The sequence below is a fragment of the Tasmannia lanceolata genome, unplaced genomic scaffold (assembly GCF_043159265.1).
Source record: "Tasmannia lanceolata isolate RefF3 unplaced genomic scaffold, GAP_Taslan_0.1 ptg000015l, whole genome shotgun sequence".
In the NCBI taxonomy this organism is placed as follows: Eukaryota; Viridiplantae; Streptophyta; class Magnoliopsida; order Canellales; family Winteraceae; genus Tasmannia; species Tasmannia lanceolata.
In genome coordinates this window covers 35,958,344-35,981,047 of record NW_027518692.1, presented here as the reverse complement: position 1 = coordinate 35,981,047, position 22,704 = coordinate 35,958,344, and the positions used below count along the sequence as shown (strand labels likewise).

The 22,704-nt window shown below is 39.1% G+C and overlaps 1 protein-coding gene across 1 annotated transcript; it reads left to right on the top strand.

Moving 5' to 3' along the window:
- Positions 1-335: 335 nt before the first annotated feature.
- Positions 336-15,820, top strand: LOC143846928 (GTP-binding nuclear protein Ran1B-like). The gene is made up of 8 exons (XM_077355543.1): positions 336-423; positions 570-639; positions 1,066-1,122; positions 1,213-1,330; positions 11,098-11,187; positions 11,287-11,466; positions 11,553-11,630; positions 15,441-15,820. The coding sequence occupies exons 1-8, from the start codon at positions 421-423 to the stop codon at positions 15,508-15,510; spliced, it is 666 nt and encodes a 221-aa protein (XP_077211658.1). The 5' UTR covers positions 336-420; the 3' UTR covers positions 15,511-15,820.
- The last annotated feature ends 6,884 nt before the right edge of the window (positions 15,821-22,704 follow it).

Genomic DNA, 22,704 nt, shown 5'->3' with positions numbered 1-22,704 from the left:
GCCGAAATTTAAAACCTTGAAATTTAGTGTGCCCTCTCATTTTATCATTTTAAAAACGAAAAGTGCGCCCTCTGATTGCAGTTTCAAACTTTCAATTCAACTTTCAATTTCTCCCCCGCCACAAAATCTTCGTCATCCTTGCATCACCACAAGGAAACGTGTCATCGTCCTTTGCTAAAAAGGAAAGGGCAATCCGGTATTTCCATCTACTATTTCTGGAGCTGGACCTTCATTTTCATCGGACGGTCTGTATTGTGAAATGCCACCGTCAATCCAATCGAACGGCTAAAATTGTCGCGTCAGCTTCACGCAGTGGGAAACCCTGGTGTCTCTAAACACCTCTCCCTATAAATACTAAAATCCTCGCGTTGTCTTTATCTTCAAACACGAAGATAGCAGAAATCTCACGCGACAGATACTATGGTAGTTTCTCTAGATCTTTTTTTGCGTTGATCCTTCTTTGTTTTGATCTGCCTGTCTCGTTCTTCGATTTCTTGCTTTCTGGTTAGGGTTAGGTTTATTATTTTCTATTGGCTTGATCTCATCTAGGGTTTCTTTCTATTCTGTAGGCCTTGCCCAATCAGCAACAGGTTGATTATCCCAGCTTCAAGCTTGTGATTGTCGGTGACGGTGGAACAGGTTAATTTATTTCTGGATCTCTTCATCTTCTACTTTTTATTTACCTCTTTTTTCTTTTGATTTCTCGGTTTTGTTTTTGTATTTTTTTTTCTCTTGCAACATTTTGCCTTTCTTGTTTTGGCATGTGGCTACTTCATTATTTGTGTCTTTCCGTTGTTTTATTTTTTAAATCATGGTGTTGTGGAGGTTGTATATTTCCTTTGATTCTGTAGATGCTGGGTTTGGCTTTTGCTGATAATCGTTTGTTGGATTTTAGGGTTTTGGATTTTTTCTTGTTTGTGATGCTAAAAAGAGAGATTTTTTTTTTGTTTAACCTTTGTAAACTATCTTTCACCACTGTTATTTTCGTAGGGTTGCTTTATATTTTTGTTTATGTTCATTTTAGAGTTTTGGGTAGCTGATTGTTTTGTTTTGTTGGTGTTGTAGGGAAGACAACTTTCGTAAAGAGGCATCTCACAGGAGAATTTGAAAAGAAGTATGAACGTAAGTATCTCATTGGGTGTTTTTATCTTTCTCTTTTTCAATTTTCAAGTTTTATTAATATTTGTTTGTTTTGTTTTCTTATCCCTTCAGCTACAATTGGTGTTGAAGTTCATCCTCTGGACTTCTTCACAAATTGTGGGAAGATCAGATTCTATTGCTGGGATACGGCCGGCCAAGAGAAATTTGGTGGTCTCAGAGATGGATACTAGTAAGTGATAACTGCAGGATAATCTTTTGATGACATTATATAATTCAAAAAACAAAAAAGCAAAAATATTTTGATGAAATTGTTTCTTTTGACATGCATTGATGCAGTACACCTATACTGCATGTTTTTTTTATTTTCATTTTCTTTTTCTTGTTTGGTGTTTTACTATCATTTGATACGTTTTGCTATAGATTTATTATGTGCTGATTTGGGGCATATCATGAAGGGAGATAGTAGTTGTTTCAGGATTTCAGATCTCATGCTGGTGGTGTATATGATTTGATCCCTTGGCTTGTTAGTTACAAGTCAACTTGATTTCAGAGGAATTTTATTCCTATGCATTTTAAGTGATTGTTGTTGGTCTATTTGGCTTTCGTCAAAGGAATGTCTGAAACATTTATCACATATTTTTTCAATCATATATTCTCTTGTAGCCTTGTCCTATTTGTGATTTTCATTTTTTGTGTTCTATTCTATAAGTTATTTGTAGTTGTTCATAGGGCATGGTTGTAGTTATTTACTTATCACAATCTTTATTTTATCTTGTGTATTATGTTTTTTTATTAACGTCTGCAATATATTATTAATAAAATGGTGAAATGCCTGAGTCCTAGATGGTCTCAATACAAGAGGATAGAAAGCACAACACAGAAAAAGGAAAAAACCTTCTACAAAAGCCTATAGGAGGGCTACGCGCAAAGAAAAATCAGGGTGGAAGAAAGATGAAAAGCTTTAATCCGGCCTTAACCGCCCCTTCGCTGGTTAACCAGTCAGCTTCGCCGTTTGTAGGCCTGTTTATATGCTGAAAATATATTCGCAAGCCACAGGCTAGATCCTGGATCTTATCAAAGAGTGGAACGAATCTGCAAGGGAAAGAGGGAGACCCACTAAGCCAATGGATTACATTCGAGGCATCCCCTTCCACCAATATATACGCAAGCCACAGGCTAGATCCTGGATCTTATCAAAGAGTGGAGCGAATCTGCAAGGGAAAGAGGGAGACCCACTAAGCCAATGGATTACATTCGAGGCATCCCCTTCCACCAAAATATTTACAAGGGAGTCTTGATGAAGGAGTTTTTGCCCCTGATGAATTGCTCACTTCCACTTCACTGGAGTCAGCTACACCTATAGGGCCCGATAATGCCCATCTTACCAACCACTCCTCTTCTCTAAACACTCTTCCAATCCCAGTTGTTTGGACCCGGATTTCCCAAGCTGGATCCATCAAAGTTAAGCTTTTACAAAACCAGAAGGCAGCGGCTTCGATACCTGGATGGCTGCATTCCTAATCTTTCCGCTGGAGCAAACAACTCTCCAACCGTTCCATAGGTCAAAAGCGGATACAAACCAAAATGATGGTAAACTCTTCACTCATGATATTGTTAAGGCGATCACTTTTAGGAAAACGAATGAGGAGCAGCTTTTCACCGATCATTTAAAAACCCGAGTATTTCTTCCTTCCAAATTACTAATGAGTAGCTAAGAAAAACACATTCCAAAGGATCTTGCCTTTGTTTTTCCAGGGCCCATAGACCAAACCTCTAGAAGATCTATGAGCTTTTTGGGAAAGCTCAGGATATTCCGAACCTTGCCAATAGGTTACTCCACACTCCCTCGCCATCTTACATTGAATGAAGATATTTTCAATAGATTCCCTTTCCTCCACACAGAGCACAGTGGTCTACAATATAAGCATATGCTGGCCTCACAGAAAATCCAGTGTCTGAATCTTGTTAAGAAGAGCTGACCATCCGAACCCATAGACTCTGGGGAACCTGGATCTCCCACACTCGGAGGTCGCTGGTCTAGGCGGCCCAGGCACCAAGTGATGGTAGAATGATTTCATAGTAAACTCCCCAGAAGAATTCTAGATCCAAACCCTTTTTTTGTCTTCGTCTGACTGCTTGATATATCACCCTTGTAACAACTCCAAGAGCCTTGCTATTGACGGAATTTCTCTGTCGAAGAGGGCCCTGTGGAAAAGCAGAGACCACATGACTCTACCCCCACACCACTCAAGACAATCTTTTACTAGGGTCTCTTTAAACACACTTACTAGGAATAAGTCTGGTAAAAGGTCCGTCAGAGGAATCCCATCTCACTACTCATCCTGCCAAAATCTTATCCGATCTCCTAGATATACTTTGTGTCTAATTCCTGCCTTGAATTTATTAATGTCAGGAGATGTCTCTCCACACCGACACTCCTTGCTCTCTGAATCTATCTGCTTCCCAATCACCCAAAGAGGTACCGTATTTACTCTTGATCATTCACCCACAAGATTTTAGCATGGCTGCAATTTTAGAGAGACATGAAAGCTCATTACATGAACACGGGATATGGAACTAAGGATCTTAACATGCAACAGGAGACGGGTATCTTTAGATTCTTTACCAATTAATCAATTTCTAGACGCTGGAGTGGATCCTAAAGAGACACCACTTCTTCATGCGAGGAGGATTCAATCACTTACTCAACATCAAGGAACTATTCGTACATTGCTGAATAGAAATAAGGGCTCGGGCCTGCTTACTTACCTCATTCTTTACTGTGCCGGTGGGTCTTTTGTCCCTTGTCTTTCTGCTCTTGGCGGTCTTTTCCCCATTCCAATGGTTGACAGGAGAACACGGAGTGTCATGTTTGAAGCTTCCTCCCTAAATCTCCAGAGCCACTTTCCTAGTAGAGTGTGGTTAACTTCCTTTATCTTTTATAATGGCAAGACCCTCTTTATTGATGGGGTTGCAGACCTCTTCCTTTTCTCCCAGAGCCATTTTCCTTTTCTTGTCAGCCCCCCCCCCCCCCCCCCCCCACCCACACACACACCGCCAACACACCCACCACCAAAACCCATAGGAACTTTCGCTGAATTTGCTCGATCCTCTTGATGACACTCATGGGACAGTGGAAAAGGGATAATTGGTAGATTTGGGATATTGGCAATCATAGCCTTAATTATTGTTACCCTTCCCCCCTTGGAGACTAAGTTCCTCTTCAATGTGTCCAATCTCCGCTCTACCGTCTCCTGTATTTTGTTATTTGTATGGCTAGGGTATTTTAATGTTTTCCCCTTTTATATTTTATTATTTGGTCAATATAAAAGAGTTTATTGAAGTATGAGAATGTGATACGGCTGACTGAGAAACAACAATAGATGTGATAGATGGTGCCGTCTGCCATTCAAAAAAAATGTGATAGGTGTCCTTTATTGCAGGAGTGAATTACATCATATTAGAGGTGACAAGAACCCAAGTAAAGTCTATTCCTATCCATTTATTTAATTACATCACGTGAATGTCCATCTATTTGGATGAGCCCTGTAGGATAATCAAAGGCCTCAACACCCTGAGGAGTTAAAAAAGAGTGCCTGTCAAAATTCAAAGTCAGCAGGTTTTCCATCTCTATCAATCACTTATGCTTCCCTTCCCCTATTTCTGATAATCCCCAATTGACCATGTTACATGGATTCCTTTGAATGGGCGACGTACCCGTGTCAGATTCCAATATTTAGATTAGACCTCTTATATGTTTTTTTCCGTGAATACTACTACCACAATTTTGCAATTACCATATGTTTTGAGTTTTTATCCATCCTAATAGTCAGTTGTTCATATGGAAATAAAACATTATATTTACTTATTTGATTACAATTTTCAATATACTACTTGTTATAACTTATAACTATATTATGTTAAAAAATAAAAAATTGAGAATTGATTTGAATATTTTATCGAATCCGAGAATCTTTATTTTTGAGGTTTTTATGAATCTGACACGACAGCTGTGTTGGATTCCAACACTCGTTTCCATGCTTATAGTTTTAAAACTCATCCGCATCATCATGGAGATTACCCCATGTAGACTTCCGTTTTCCTTGGTTGTGTTCTGTGTTTTGCGTTTGGCCCTACAGAGTCAGTAAAAACTCCTTTGACTCTCCCCAGTTATGACCAAGGTTTTAAATTTCGGTTTCGGTACTGATTTCGGATCCCACCGAGATCCGAAATGTGGTAATAGTTAAAAAATATTATTTAATTAATTTCTAAATTTCGGACCGAGATTTAGAATCTTTATATATATATATATATATATATATATATATATATATATATATATATATATGAGGAAAAGGATTGTACGCTCGACCGTACCTAGAGTTAGGTACGGTCGAGTGCCAAATCACATGGGTCCCTCATTTTTGGTGGGCATCTAAACTATTCATTTGCAAGGCCCCATCATAGATAGGGTGCATACCAATAATTAGCTCCATAGGATCATCCTAACCCATCCATTTGTGAAGGCCAAAATGGACAGACAGTGTTTGTCCACAAATCTGCCCATTTTGGCCTCCAGTTTTAGAGAGGTTAGGATGATTCAATGGTGCTGATTTTTGGTATGCACCCTATCTATGATGGGGCCTTGCAAATGAATGGTTTAGATGCCCACCAAAAATGGGGGACCCATGTGATTTGGCACTCGACCGTACCTAACTCTAGGTACGGTCGAGCGTACAATCCTTTTCCTCTATATATATATATATATACATTTTCTCGAAATTTCAGCGGAAATTAATGAAATTCCGAAATTTGGTATTTTGCGAAATTCCAAATTTTGGTTTCGGTCCCGACTGAAATCCGAAATTTAAAACCATGGTTATGAACTAGGATTTTCTTCGACCGCATTATGACCTCCATCCGCATTTTGAAACACTGTCCGTACTGATCCAACACGGCCAGCTGATTCTGATGGATCTCCTCCATTCCAAATTCGTTTTGAACCAATGATGATTCTTATGGATCTCCTCGACTCCAACTTTATTTTGAACCAATGGCTACGCAATTTTCCAATTTTCTTTCTATAGTTATACGCAAGCTCTGAATTTATTACTCGAAATTTGTAATCATTTTCCTCTCAAATTGACTAGACTAGTGCTCCTTGTCCAGTACAAAGACCACTTCACTTAGTAATAAATGTGTCCTATGGATGGGGAAGATACTAGTTGACCAGGCCTAAAGTTGTGCGTCCATAGAAGTGGTATTCCTTCAAACAAAGAGAAGGTGTAGTACCAAAGTGAAGTCACAAACGAACTTTGGACGAGTAGATGGCCCATTGATCCTTTGATTATGATTTTCTGCCTTTTCATGTTTTGCCCTTATTAAGTGTATTTGTAGATGTATTTTTTTATGAAATGTTTCTTTGAAATATCTTTACAGTTACTACTGTGTCCTTTCTTCATTGCATTTGTGTTAAACTTAATTTGCAGTTTGATTGTGTAGACTATTACAACGCATGATATTGGCAATTTTCAGTATGTTACTAGCTTTAGTATATGGTACTACTACCGAGCCATGCACTGATGAGTTGCGATTGATTTCGAGAAGTAATCTGGTTATAATATTGTTAATAATATGTTTAGGGGATCCCATTTGAACTACTTAGTGTCTGAGTTTTCTGGAAGTTTCATATCAGTGATAAAATTAAGTGAAAGTTTCTTGGAAAATATCATCCAAATTAAGAAACATCAACACAAATTATGAATAGATATGTTTTTTGTGTAACGGTACTAAGGTAAGCAAAAACAACCCTCAGACTGGATGTGGGATTAATTAATGATTAGTGCTTTTAAAAAGTCAACCAGTATTGAGAGACTGAGAGTTGAGGCTATGATAAATTATAACAATTTGTCACAACAAAAGTTATGAGCTCCTGCCTGAAGTTCCTGCTGCACTGAATAGTTTCGATTTCAGAGAATCTGATCGAAACGTCCTCAAGAATATACTTTCCAGTGTAGAAATTTGTACATTACACGGATAAATTATCATACCCCATGCTTACTGCCTGTTGTTAGAGATAAGTCCTGTATCTTGTTTTTGCTTTTTAATTTTGTAGGTTCATATCCCACAAGCTTCTTTAGTTGGGAAGATTTGGATGTAGACATCTTTTAAGCTCTTTCATCCACAATAGAACATGTTGTGCTCTATTGTAAATAAGCTGTCATTTATGTCGTTTCATGTCCACAAAAATGTGCTTGCCTAAATGTTATTTTGAGAGTAACGGATTATCAGTTGATATCAAAAATCGGTTTGCAATACAGGAGGTGTCTATCTATAGTGGAAGAGACAGTGATCAGTTCCTATCCACAATAGAACATGTTGTGCTCTATTGTAAATAAGCTGTCATTTATGTCGTTTCATGTCCACAAAAATGTGCTTGCCTAAATGTTATTTTGAGAGTAACGGATTATCAGTTGATATCAAAAATAGGTTTGCAATACAGGAGGTGTCTATCTATAGTGGAAGAGACAGTGATCAGTTCCTATATAATAAATAATATACTCTTAGATCCCAAGCTGGGTTTGCTGTATCACACTTTTTATTGTATGATATTTTGTATTAGAATTGACAGTTGGTGCTTTGTGTTGGCATCATATGGATGCCAGATATTCAGATGTGAAGGATCATCTGTTTTCAAAATAATTTTATGCTTGGAGTCGGTCATGTTTCATTCCAAGTTTTAGTTTAGGTATTTTATAAAATTCAGAACCATGGGGAAATAGAGGGAAGCCTTTACATTTTCTCTTTGGTTGATGAGTTTAATTCTGTTTGCATGATAAGATTGTGTAAATTATTATTTTCTTTGTTCTCTGAGGGATAGTTTATTTCAGTGTTTAAAAATGTGGATGCTGATCAAAACGTGGCCAAATCAAATCCTAGTTAACTCGTCACGACTCGGTCGAGTACACAGTTGATGCGGGCATAAATCGGAGAGTCAAATAAGTTTTGATTGACTTTGTAGGGCAAAGTGTGGACTTGGACAAAAACACGGCCAAGGCAAAAGGGATTCAACTCGGAAGAGTCAACGACGACGCTGGGGAGTTTTGAAAGTATGGTTTATTTGCATAGTTAGTGCCGTAAAAATGCGTATATGTACTGTTGTGGTATCATTGTGTTTCTAATCCAAATGTTAACAAATGGGTTTTAGAATATATAATATATTGGTAGTCCAATTGGTATGAGAGAGAGGAGAATGAGGTTTTTCCAAGGTTGTTTATACTCCTTTATATGTGTGGCATTTATTGCTGCTTGTCACAGGCAACTGCTGTCTTTGTCCCAGGTGGCAGCCTGTACCTAGGTATTCTCGGTGGGTACGTGTCTGAGCCCCGTGGAGTACCTAGGTAAATTAGTTCTATCTACAGTAAGGCTGGTAGATGAAAGATATATACGATCAAGGTTGAAAGTTGAAACTATACCTCAAAATAAACCATCAAACCAGGCCTCATGTATGCTTGGCAAACAATATACTCTTGGTGTGAACTATATAGTCTGCGGATAAACCTGGCTCTGATAGAAAGAGTAGCTTCCTATGTTCCATATTTTTCATATTTTTCCCATTAAAAAAAAAAAAACTGTATAGTCTGCGGATCTGTGAATTAGTTGGAAAGATGTACCAGGCTATTTCCAAACATTGATTTGTTAGAATTGTAAACAATGCCTATTGCTCATGCATTTGCAAATTTTGGTTCAAAATAAGATGCAAGTTTACAACCATATAAAGTAAAGATGTAATAAAAGTTTTGGAAATCAATATTCTTTTTTTTTTGGAAATCAATATTCTGATTTTCAACACCATTCAAAAAAAAAAAGAGGAGTTCCACCATGGAAGACCACATGTACCACATTTAATCAAGAAGGCCACAAAACTGTGTTTCATTCTAGCTTTTTAATCCAAACAAGTGACTGACTTGTAATATACGAGTGATATTATAATCGTAAACCAAGGACGAGATACTCCGTTGTGTCTGACTGACTTGAGATGCCCAAATACATTTGTAGGTCAAACATGTTGTATCCAACACTATATCATATATCATGTACTTCGTGGATTCCTATATTTGTTGAATTATCTATCACACCTCAAATGCATGACTCTCTGTTTTATATTTTCTATAATAGTTTTGATATGTTTTTTTCAATGGTTACAGCTTTCATTAGATAAAAAGACCGAGATGGTCAAATACAAGAAAATGAAAAGAGAAAAAAGAAGAAGGATTATACAAGGAAATATAGGAAAGACAGTAATAAAATACAAGAATCACGGGGGAACAAAATCAAACTGCTCGAAGGCCTCAATGCCCACTCCAGCCCTAGCAAGCCTATCTGCCTCACCATTGGCAGACCTTCTAATATGGCGAAAGGAAATATGAGAGTTTCATACAATGTCTTTAATCTCATTAAGAAAATTAGCAAATCTCCAACGAAACACAAGAGAACCGGATATCCAACGAATCACATTGAGGGAGCCCCCCTCACCCGTTTTTCTTTTCTCTGCTGATTCCTCTCAATGAAATTTGCCATGTTGCACTAAGTTACTGACGAATGTATGCATGCGGTCCGGGAACACTTTGGGGTGAACACCCATCTGAAGAAGTAGTTTAGTCTTCTCCCTGTAGAAGTTATATTCCTTTGTGAATCGCCCTCACTACCGCCTCACTAGAATCAACTACACCAATAGGACCCGCGATGGCCCACCTTTCCACACACCCCCTTCGTGTCTTAGGACCCCTCCTATATCTGCGGGACCTGGATTACCAAAGTTTTGATATGTTAGTCATGGAGATGTGTTAATATCAATATTTTTATAATGTGATCGACTAGCAAGGAGAAAGCGTCTTGATGAACAAAAATGACAATGACTGAATGTGCATATGGCATATGTGCATGGTGACTGGGACCGTTGATTTGATGGGACATCATAGGCTGACCCAGTTAGTCCAGGTCCAATGTCAAACAGTGATCTCATTCGTGAGTGTGGCGTGCAAAACTCAACAGCATAGAGACTTCTTAAAGCACTTTTTTTCATCTTGCTCGATGAAAGGTCTAGAATCATTCAATGGAGTGGGTACAAGGGCAATAGGCCTGAATTGTGATGGACGCAAATAGTGCGTTTACAAGTGTCAAAAGGAGTGTCGTTGTCGATACGTGTAGACACGCGTGCTGCTAAATATTCGAAGTGTCGGCTAAATCAGAGGAGAGAACTTGCAAGGAGTACCTCGGGTCGCCTTGGTATGAAGTCATGCATTGTTTTGATGAGCTATATTGCATATATCTGAATGATTACCAGCTAAAGAAACCCCTACAGCTTGCCCAGAATATGGAGAACACCTTTAAACCAAGAGATGGGTCCCCCATTTCATATACAATGCGGGACAATCTGTAAGGACCCAGATTTAATCTAGAGGCCCAACGATGACATTGTTGGAATCCCATCCCCGCTACCGAACTGCCTTATAGGTTCTTGTGGAAGTTTCTCAGGTTTTCTAAAATAGCTTGCTCCACCTCATTTGAATCTCTAATCCAGACACCCACGAAGACCTACTCCACCCCTGCCTAATGTTTCTGAATCACTCCCACTTATACATGTACTGTCGAAATTTAGCTTAAGCACTCCAACCCTGCTGTTGTTACCAGTTGGAATTTTATTTCAACCAGTATCTTCTGTGACTTCCATTTTCTATGCAAATCTTACTCATTCTGACGTATATAGTTTTCTTCTGTGCTTTAGTATAGGGTATATTGTTCTGTTATCACATTTACACCTTCATGTTGGTTATATTTTGGGAATTCAATGCTGTAGCAAGGATATTATTTTGGAAGTTGTATATATTATTTGATGAGTCCTGTTTGTTCTGTAAGCACATTACACCTTATAGCAATCTATGCTCCCCTTAATTTAAGATTATTTTACAATCAAATTGAGTCCTGTTTGTGCAGTATCCATGGACAATGTGCTATAATCATGTTTGATGTCACTGCACGGTTGACATACAAGAACGTTCCTACATGGCACCGGGATCTATGCCGGTACATCTAATAATATTGGGGAACCCTAATTTTGTTCTGTTCTCTATAAGCTTTGACATGCTGTGATAGCTTACAAACAGGTTTCTGTTTGGTATGCAGGGTTTGTGAGAATATCCCTATCGTTCTATGCGGCAACAAGGTTGATGTGAAGAACAGGCAAGTGAAGGCAAAGCAGGTTACATTCCATAGGAAGAAGAATCTCCAGTATTATGAGATCTCTGCAAAAAGCAATTACAACTTCGAGAAGCCTTTCCTCTATCTTGCTAGAAAGCTTGCAGGGTAATGAAAAATCTACTCTTGCTTTTCATTTTTTTGCTCGATAAGACAAATTGGAATGATCTGAATATGCTGAGCTGCCTTTGTAGGGATCCTAATCTGCACTTTGTTGAGTCACCTGCTCTGGCTCCTCCAGAAGTGCATATTGACATGATTGCACAGCAACAGTAAGTTTTCTCTCCCTCCCTCCCTCACACCCATGCCCACACGCACACCCCACCGCCTTGTTTGGTTTACTGAAACAGGACATGCGTTGCTTTTCTAAAGAGTGGTAAGTGCTACTCTGCCGCACCTAGTCAGCCGTTCACTTTTGTTTTTGCTTTTTTTTTTGAAAAGTAATAGATTTTATTCTATATGTGAAAGGTACAGCAAGGGACAATAAGTCCCCTAATCAGTACATATGAACATTCATATAAGCAAACAGGAGCGAAAATAGGGGATAATTACAATAAAACACCCAAAACTTCCGAACAAACAACATTGGTGTAGGGCAGGATGGACCCCTTCTTTTGCCAGACCATCCGCCATTGAATTTGTGGATCTCCTTCGGTGTGCTAATTGCGGGCGTATAATACGACCGAGATCTCTGATCTCATCAATGATCTGGTAAAGGTGCCACAGTCCAGCACATTGATTAGAGGCCCAAACAATCACATTCAATGAGTCCCCCTCCACTATTAGTAGTCCTATATTGGGTGAGATGTACCATTGGAGTCCGAAGAGTAAGGCCCTTGCCTCGGCATCATTTGCATCACACACGCCCGCCGGGCCAGAGTAAGTCATGATAACTTGACTATTTGAGTCTCCGATCACACTGCCATATCCAGCCTTTCCCGGTTTCTCGAGAGTACTTCCGCCGAAATTTAATTTAAACCATCCATCCATCGGTGGTGGCCATTGCGGTTGGATTGTCTCGTGTGAATGTCTCTCCTCCACCACTGAAGTCCAATTCCTTAAGGTAATGACTGTAGAATACGGCAGGTGTCCTCTTGCTTTCGACCATGAGATTATGGCAAGTTTAACCTCCATCGCAATATGATTTCATTTTTTCTCCTTACCGGCGAAGATCCTATTGTTTCTCTCCGTCCATATGTGCCATAATACAGCGAAAGGAATTGCAAGCCACATCCGGTCCCCCAGTTTGCCGTGAAAAATATCACGCCAGTGCAACATGATCTTGGAAATTGATCTTTGCGTGACCCATAGGACACCTAATAATCTGAAAATACTCATCCATGTCTTATAAGAATGCGTGCAGTGCAGGATGAGATGATTCAGAGATTACTCAGCCTTGCGGCAGAGGACACACCAACTCGCAAGTCTGAAGGATATTTTCTTTAGTCTGTCACATGTGCTGATGCATCTGTACGAAACTGTCCATGTGAAAGCAAGAATGCGGCGAGGGATTGCGTGTCTCCATAAGCGAGCCCATCTTGATGATTCCCCGCCATCAGTATTCAACTTGAGGAAGAACGACCTGACCGAAAACCCTCCCTCCCTGGGTATCCGGTGTCCAGTGTCCATATGCATCGATCTACTTCATTTGTAGACAGATAGCATGCTGATAGATCATGTAACAACGTAGCAAAATTATTTATCTCGTCATCTTTCGAATTCCCGCCGTAGTCTGATATCCCATACTGCATGACCCGAATTTTCACTTACAGCATAAGCCGCAACATGTGCTTCGGCATTTGTTGCCAATCTGAACAAATCTGGGTAAAGATTCGCATAGAGGAGTCTCCTAACCATAAATCCTTCCAGAAACCGATGTCATCCCCTCGATCTACCCCAAATCTGATCAACGGTAAGAAAAGATTGCTAACTGAACTGATCGATTTCCAAGCTCCGGATCCCTTTCCCCGCGGTAGCTCCTGACTTATCCATTCACCCCAATCCCTTCCATATTTCTGCCAATAATGATGCGCCAGAGCGCAAATTTCTCTGATCCAAATCTCCAGAACCGCTTGCCCAAAAGGGATTTATTTTGAAGGCGCAAACGCCCAATGTCCAGTCAACCATTATTTCTTTATTTGCATTTAGTGTTCCATTTGTGCAGGTGCTTGAGCTTTTTGCTTTCCTCCATGCCGAGCCTTCCCACAAAAAATCTCTCTGTATCCTTTCTATACGTTTCGCAATTGACGCTGGAATTTTATAGAGCCATTCGTTTTTTGTTAACGGCTGAGATTACCAAGGGATCATGCCTGATGTCAGCCACCAAAAAGTGACTGCCTTTTCTTGTGTGTGTGAGACCAAAAGTGACTGCCTTTTCTTGTGTGTGAGACCAACACCGGTGTGGTGGAGATTAGACCAGGCCCTCTCGGATATGCACTAATGCAAGTGCAGTTTTCCATGATTACATGTTGATCAACTTTATTACCTCATTCTGCTTAGTACCATTTTTCTAGATTCTTTACTAGAACACTATTTTATTTAGTTGATGTAATTTATGAAATCCATATGCTTCTTGTTGTTTCTGTGACATTATTATACAATGATGCTGTGCTGATGAACCTGCTTCATGTACTTTATGAACCCCACCTCATTCCTTGCTCGTCCCTCATTCAAACCTGCACCTACTTTGCCTTCGATTTACTAAAACTTCCATTGTCAAAATTTCCTTCTTTCTTGGTTCTCTTAATTGGAAGGGAGACCACGGCATTGGAAATTGATCATATTTCTTGAAAGGGAACAAGCATCTGGACAAATAGGGGAAATTGTGAATTATTTACTGCCTTCTCCGATGCCTTTTCCTGCCACTGATCAAGTCTTAATTTGGATTTTGTACTTGTAGGACTACTTTGTAGTATACTTGTGCTTAGCGTGTCAATCCCCTTTCAGAATCCTCAGTTGAGCTAGAGTGTCTTATATTTTTCATTTTTTCTTTCTTTTTGGAGTCTTTTTCTGCTCTCATTCTACTCCCTGCTGCTGCTGCCTCGAGTGTAATTAGCTTTCAAGATGTAATATTTAAGACTTCAACATGTTAATTTTATGGTCTGATGCGCCCCGCAACCCCCCCCCCCACACACACAAATACACAATCCACCCCCAAAAAAATTGGAAAAAAAAATGCTAAGGTTTCGTGCTCTTTTCTGTTTACTGTTTTCAAATATGGATGCCTACCAAGTTGAAGGGAAAGTTTTATAAGACAGCTGTGAGGGTAGCTATGTTATAGCGGAGATGCGAATGCTTAGATGGATGTGCGGCCACACAAGGTTAGATCAAATTAAAAATGAAGACACATCCTTAAAAAGGTTGTGGTGGTACCAATTGAGGAGCAGATGAGAGAGCACTGCTTAAGATGGTTTGGGCATATTCAATGTAGGCCTTTGGATGCTCCAGTGAGAATAAGTGACTCGTTTCAAGTTGATGGAGTAAAAAGAGAAAGGCGCAGACCGAAAACAACTTGAGTAGAAACAACGAGGAAAGACTTGAGCGCTAGGAACATAACAGAGAACATGACCTTGGATGGGATAGAATGGAAGAAAATGTGATCCATGTAGACGAACCCAACTTGTGTCAAAATTAGACTTAGTCAATTTGAGCTGGGTAGATCCTTTCACCTTCATGTAAATTTTCTAAAGGATTCATTAGCCGACCCCAACTAGTTTGGGACATAGGTGTAGTTGAGTTGAGTTGTTTTCAAATATAGCTGCTTCTTGTTGATAGTTCCTTAGGCCGGTGCAAAATCTGTTATTCCAGTGGTGGAATTGGTTTTTTCTTTTTTTATTTATTTTGCAAGGTTATTGGCAAGAATCAGTTGAGAGATCAAGTTTTATTTCTTTGTTGAAAATGGAATTTGGATTTTCTATTAGAACCCTTGACTGAGTTGTCTTGAGTTTTGTGTTGACCGGCAGAGTTGTCAAACTTTGCCTGTGATCACTGTTAGTTTTTGGTCATTGAGAACCAATCTGAAAAGTTAGTGCGTGCGGATCATAATATTTCCACTAACACTTGTCTTCTTTGGCTCTTGGTAGGCACGAGGCTGAGCTTGCTGCTGCTGCCGCCCAGCCCCTTCCAGATGACGATGATGATGCATTTGAATAGAGAGCGCGCATTGGATTGCCGGTGGTCAAAATTTTCAAATTTGTTCCTCTACCATATTTTATGCAGTATCCTATGAACTTCTTAGCATCATATCAGATTTGGTATGGTAGAGCTTGAACCGAGTGTATGCTTGTAAACATTTTGTGGAATTTTTTATTGAAGGATTTCAGATGGCTCTATGAAACCCAATTGATGTTTTTATCAGGGAGACGTTTTCTGAACGGGAAGCATGAATCCCTTATCCTTGTTTCAGATGACTATTATTGAGGCCCTCCAAGGGTTTTGAAAACTAGCCGAGTTCTTATCCTTATTCTAGATGACTACTTTTAAGGGGTGTGTTTGTTTAAGGAAATTGTCTACAAATGAAATTTGCCACCCAATATTCAACTGCTTGGGATGCTCTCTATGGACTGACTGACTGGTAATTGTCATATTGATATTGAAGTTCAATGCCTTCCTAGGTTTTATGCCTTGACTTAATCCGTAATTGTATTTTGCTCGATATGCTATTCCCATTGCATTTATCACAGTATATCATTCTTACTATTAACAAATTGGGGGGGGGGGTTCACCTTGCGATAGAAATCATGGCACAGGTTGTTCTTGAGATTGACTTTCTTTTTTGGTGAAGTCTGTCCAAGGATTGTAACCCTAGCTAGTTATCCCCTTGGTGAAGAACCTCATTAGAATGCTCATATTGGAATATAAAAATTCTTTAAGATGCACAAATGAGATTATTCCAATGGGGTATACTTGGATTACTTTATATGGTAGTATTTAACCATCACCACGACCTGGTTTCCAGGTGAAAGTGGGAGTCGGGAAAGAGGCCTCTAAACCGCCACTCAATGTTTAAAAAATGGGCCTTAGTTTTTTAGGTGTAAAGTGCCTTTGCACATGAGATATAATAAGAACGTGTAATTAAAAAAGCTAAGGTTTTCTTAAATAGCCTATTCTAAATGTAAATTTCTATGTGGATGTGTATGTAAGCAGGACGTGCCCCACCTTCACATACTTTCAATGAGGCATTAGCTAAGTAGGTCCATCGGACACTAAGCTATGTCAATAATAGAATTAGCGTTTCCAATAGGCCCACGCACATAAATCTTGATACCAGAATGAAAATTTATGAAAAATAACTGAAATTATGTGCAACTCAACTCAACCACGTCTACAGGGTGATCGTACCCCCACATCATTCATTGTCACTTTCGAGGAGTCTCGTTTGACCGGCAGATGCACCACGATCGACTGAAGTTCCAATTCTGCCAAAATTACAAGTTAATCAGTACCTTTATTTGCTTACAGTAACATGTTTATGTGGTTGTGATGGTACATGAAGCTTCTCATATGAAATGCAAGATACAAACCCTTTTTTCTAGGATTAGGAATCAGCATGAAAAGAGAGATTATATGTTGTCCGTGCTGACACCATGTAGTCTACCCCTTAAAATTATAAATAATATGTGCCTTGCAAATGAATATTTAAGAAAAGATTGGGCGGCAATCATATTAAAAACTTCTAATTGCATGGTTAACGATTATTTAATTGTACTAATTTCCTATAAAATCTCACAATCAAAGTGCATGATTTGCTCGTTTAACATAGTTCGCACAAGGGGGTGAATGGAAAGTCAAAGAAACAATGCCTACTCCATGGGATGGAGATGGAGATTGAGAAGATCTTGATTGGCCTATGTCAATTGTCACTTCCAAGTCTGCCTGTGCTTACTAGTTCTAAGTCTTGCTTATTTAATGATCGCCTGGTGGCCAACTCATATATTTGATCTCTCAATTCTTATCATCTAATCTGTTTTATCTCATAAAACAAAGCATATTTTTTCTTAATTGTGCTTTTAGGCTATGTTTGGCAACGATGAATTTTTTACATGTAATATTAGCTTACCCATTTGTGAAGGAGGGTGAGAGAGAGAGAGAGAGAGAGAGAGAGAGATTAAAAAAAAAAAAAAAACTCCACTCAAAATTATTTCACTGTTTGTTATCCATTTCTCACCCTCTATGCCCTCGCAAATCTCTCATTCTCCGACCTTCCCAACTCCTTTTTGACCACTTGGTGAACTAATATTCCATGGAAAAATATTACATATATACACGCCCCTCTTGTCATGTATTTCAGCTCCATCTTTACATCATTGAAGTAATCTTTTGCTAAAGAGGGTTGCTAGGAAAACGGAATCCCGTACTGGAAAAAAGCATGGGATCCTCTAATGTGATACGCACATAACACAAATAAAGAGAGCTCCTGTCCCCACAGAGTTTTTTTTTTTTAAAAAAAAAACAAGTGAAAATGACCGAATCCTTCGGCCATTTTCACCCTTTCTTTAGTTTCAGCACGGGATCCTGGTTTAGATTGGGCATTCTAATCAAAGAAAAACTTTGTTTCTAACAAAGTTGGTTAGAAATGCCTTGCACCATTACTGTTTCCCGAATCCTTGATGGTGTGTGTTTGCTTTCCTGAGTACAAAATCAACTTGCAAACTCCCTTTGCTCCTCTCTTCTTCTCTCTATTCGGTTAATGTGAAACCTTTCCTTTTTGACGTGAAATCAATCTAACAAGAGGTGAAAGTCAACAGAGAGGAAGAGGGACAAAGGGCCTTATTTATAAGCCAAGAGAACTCCCATTAAACTTTCTTAACTTAGCCAAATTCGTTGTGCATCTTGGACACAAGAATAGCAAGTGTGCAAACTTGGAGCCCAAGAACTTACAAAAGAAAGAGTAACCTTATTGCAAGGCCACACTCAAGGTTAGCATGTTTTAAAGATAGAAACTTCGAGCTTCTATCACTCTCTCCAAATCTATTTTTACTGCTGCATGTATGCTTGTTGATAAGTTCTTGTCATAATAAAAATCACATACTTTTAACATGTCTCTAACACTCGTCTTTAAGAAGGAGGGCCTCTAAGAAAGCTGAAGATAAATGAATAGAATTTGGGCAGTGATAAATCGACCCCCATATATCTTAAATCAACGACCCCTATGTGTCTTTCCTTCTCTCAGACCCCCATATATCTTAAATCGACGACCCCTATCTGTCTTTCCTTCTCTCATACTCCCACATATCTTAAATCGACGACTCCTATGTGTCTTTCCTTCTCTCGGACACATAGGGGTCGTCGATTTAAGATATGGGGGTCGATTTATCACTGCCCTAGAACTTCTATCAATTCAAAATAAGATGGGTCCGGGGCATCTGTTTGGAATTACATAAAAACCACACGCCATTCCGAATTCAAAATTGAAAAGAAAACGGGGGAACTGATTCTTGTGCCACGTGTATGGATGGAATTAAATTGTCGACAATGAGCGGGATCCAATCCAATGGTGAATAAAAAATCGCGTTAAATGAAAGCCGAGGAAAATGCCCTTTTCCCTTCAATATAAACCCCTCTTTCTTCTACCCTCTTTTTTTCTCCATTATCAGTCTATCATGTTTTCTTAGGAGAGAGAGAGAGAGAGAGAGAGAGAGAGAGAGCTTTTTTAATTGGCTGGTGAAAGCTTTTTGGGAAATGTAATAACCTTTTGACAGCTCGTTAACACTAAGATGGGTTAGCAAAAATATCAGAACATGGTTTTACTGATATCATTTCCTGGTGGAGTTCCAGCTTCAGATGTTTGGGAAAGGAGATTGGACTGTGGAAGGATGTCTAAGAAAGTTTACTGACCCTTCAGAGTTTACAAATTTAATGGGAAAATGAATATGAGCCAGTAGAATAACCCCAAAAATGACTATGGGCCAACTATGGATACATTAACTAATGGAAGTTTAGCTACGTTTCAGAGCTATTAGGAAGTAACAATATCTCTTTCATGCTTACTGAGTTCCAATTCATCTATTTACCGTGCAATGAAGTGGGCTTGATTTTCGGATATTTAAGACATAAATTGAAGTCTAACCCGATCTCAACTTGGGCCTGAAAAATCTATCACAGATGGGGTGGATTACTTGGACTCTCAGCCCGGTTTATATTGGGTCCAGAATCATGAAGTTCAATTATAGTTAATATATGCCCCTTTTGTTTTGTGTTCTAATGTTGTGTTAAAACTGCTATTTTAGTGATATATGCACTCCCCTGTTTTAACGAAGGACTCCTTTCTTCTTTTAACACTTGGCTAATTATCTTTTAAATGCAGTTATAGTTCATAGAAAGCTATAAAAAACTGATGCTTACCTATCAGAAAAAAAGAAGAACACAGCCAAAAGAAGAAAATCGAGCAACGCTCAATTTTCAACTACTACAATTTGTCCAAAATCTCTCAACTCCATCTCATGCAACACATTTTATAGAATTCTTAGACAAGAATCTATGCACAGCATTAACTACTACAATTTTCAACCCCACAACACTTACCGGACTTGATGAAATACAACTTACTAGATATTAGTTAATGAAACTAAACTTACTATAGGACTAGTAACTAGGGTAATTGTAGAAAGTCTTCCAAACAGCTCTTGATAATCAACCCTAGCCACCTAGGCATGACATGGCTACTGAGTTGGCACTGCATTGCTTTCACAATCAATCGAGAAGAAAGTGTATGATGAGGTGAGGAGTGCTTCATTAGAGCGCAAGTCATTGGAGCATAGAGAGGCTCACCGACTATAGCATAGTGGGTGCTACCTTTGAATGTTGAGCCATCCACTTATAGGCCTTGCTTCTTCTTTTTTTGAAAGATGACATAATATATTGATAGATCATACGAGAATTACATATGGGAGGGACCAGGAGTCCCTCATGAAATTACATCGTATGGGGACCTAGGAGATAACTCCAGGTCCCTAACATAAAGATCCAATTCGTTTCCCCCATTACTGTCCGCTCTAAGTCCCCATAGAAAAGTACATATTATTGGATTTTAGACTGAAGCTTGGTCTGATTTTCTTGTCATAGGAGATCAAAAGCTAAACCTGTGAAATGGATGTCTCAGATCATTCAAAGGCGAGACTAAATAACCATTACATATCTGAAGCAAGGACTATAAAATGAACGGTTCAGATTAATCAAAGATAACACCCACTATGCTGTAAGTGCAGGCACCACATTATATTACAATGAGGTCACACACTCTACTGGTACATCCCTCTTTGTTCATAAGCAGGTTTAGACATAGATGTCTCTCCATCAACAACAGGTCTGAAGAGATATTATGACTTGTGAGCTCAACATTCTTGTTTACAATGACATAACAAGATCCTTCTGAACATCCATTGAATTTCATGTCGACTTTTGCAAGCTACCTTCATCACCATTTCTCTATCGATAAAGAGACTCCACCCCCATGAACAGGCCATGCTAATTAATCCAACATTCTCTCCTGCAATGTGAGTGGGTCAGGGTCTTTTTGGATACTTCCAAAATCGATCCTTAATTATTTACAACTAATGCTATTTGAAGTTACAATCTTATTAGCAAGTAGGATATTAAGACAAATATTGATGTAAAACTATTATTAGCCATTATCTGTATATAAGATTATACACAAATAAGAGGATACATATAAAGAGTAGATGCAAATAATTTTTTAATTGTATCCAGTGAGGCCCTTCGCTCATTCACCCATGAGACTGTAATTATAAAGGTCAATTTGTCGTTCTCATCCCTTTAATATCTCCTTAGCTCTTGGTTTTTCGCATGCCTCAATTTTGCAAATGAGATCTCCATTCTGCATCGGACCTAGACCGAATGGGTCGCCTTATAATGCCCCATCAATCAATGGTCACAATTACCAAGCCCATGTGAAGGGGTAGAGGACGTGTTGTTTCGTATAAAGTGAAGAGAACCACATTTGCCTTAGTGTCTGTGTCGGTTCGAATGGGTCGCTAGGGACCCATTTGGCCCGGCATGGGCACATAATATGATGTACATTCAGGCAACCTATTAAGCATCGGAAAGGAAAGCAAAAATTGGAGTTTCAAGGATGAAGCTGGATTGATCTTTGTATTATAGTGCCATTACAGTGGTGGGGTCTTTCAAGGTCAATGTCTTCTCAAAGGCAAGAGGCTTCCAAACCATGTAGGGTAGGGCAATATAAATTCCATGATTGAGATTGAAAAGGGCTTTCTATAGAGAGCCAAGGCAGGGTAGGTTTCAATGTCGGTGGATGGTCGGGCTTAGCTTCCTAAAAATCGAACCCTCTACCCTTCTAAACCTTCCCTCCGTTTTCTATACTTTGAAACCTCTTCTGTTCTACAGCCTTGGGCCATATTTGATTCGATTTGGATTTTTAGAATCGATTTCTGTTCCAAAACTGATTATTGCAGTGTTTCAAAGAATGGAAGCCGGTAAAAACGAGGCCAAAGCAAATCCTAGTCGACGCGGCAGGATGCATGACTGAGTACTCGGTTCACATGGTCCTACTTAGGGAGTCAGGAGTTTCGATTGCACCCTGGACAATTTTGAGTCCAATAATCATTTTTGGACTAAAAAAATTGATTCCCATAATCTGAAACAAAAGGGCCTTATTACTATTAGAACACTAAAAGGGATAAAAATAGAATACTTGAAAGGGAAAAGCCTAGAATTAGGTAAAGAAAATTTAGGAAGATAATCCAAATCATGCTAAGTTGCCCAGACCAACTAACTACCTAATCAAGCTTGATTTAATCCAGAGGTGGGATCTCAACCCAATCTCACAGTATGAGATCTCACATATTCTTACAATTACTTGGTTTATGTTTTGGTCACGACAATAGGGGGTTTATATATGGTTTGGTCAGCCTTCACAAAAAAAGTGTGGAAGGTCGCCCTTAAATTTGTGCACATGGGAACAAGGCTGTCGATTTTAGAGGCAGTTTCACGCTGTTCCTTGCTGGGGGTTGTGTTGTGTGGGAGATACCCTTGCCCATGATAATCCACCCAACAAAAGCTGACCCAAGATGGCTCCACCTTCCCTAATATTGTCTTATATGCCCAAAACAATTGGGACACCATGGCTCCACGATTGCATCTACTAGAAACAGGTAGAGTGTGGTGAAGATTTTGATGATCTTGTGAATTATCAAAAAGTGAGTTAAAATATTTTATTTTTTGTCTTTTTATGGGGAAAAAATTGAAATGATCATAGCTGGTTGATCATTGATGGTGTCTTCAAGCCCTGAATTCTTTTTGTCTCATTCTTAAAGAGGGAGAAGGAGAAGGAGAAGGAGAGAGGGAGAGAGCCTGTATCTAACTGCC

Excerpts from the sequence above, each read along its gene's own strand:
- LOC143846928 (XM_077355543.1), top strand. Across the intron at positions 1,123-1,212 it reads ATTTGAAAAGAAGTATGAAC|CTACAATTGGTGTTGAAGTT; the intron begins GTAAGTATCTCA and ends TTATCCCTTCAG. Across the intron at positions 11,631-15,440 it reads GACATGATTGCACAGCAACA|GCACGAGGCTGAGCTTGCTG; the intron begins GTAAGTTTTCTC and ends GGCTCTTGGTAG.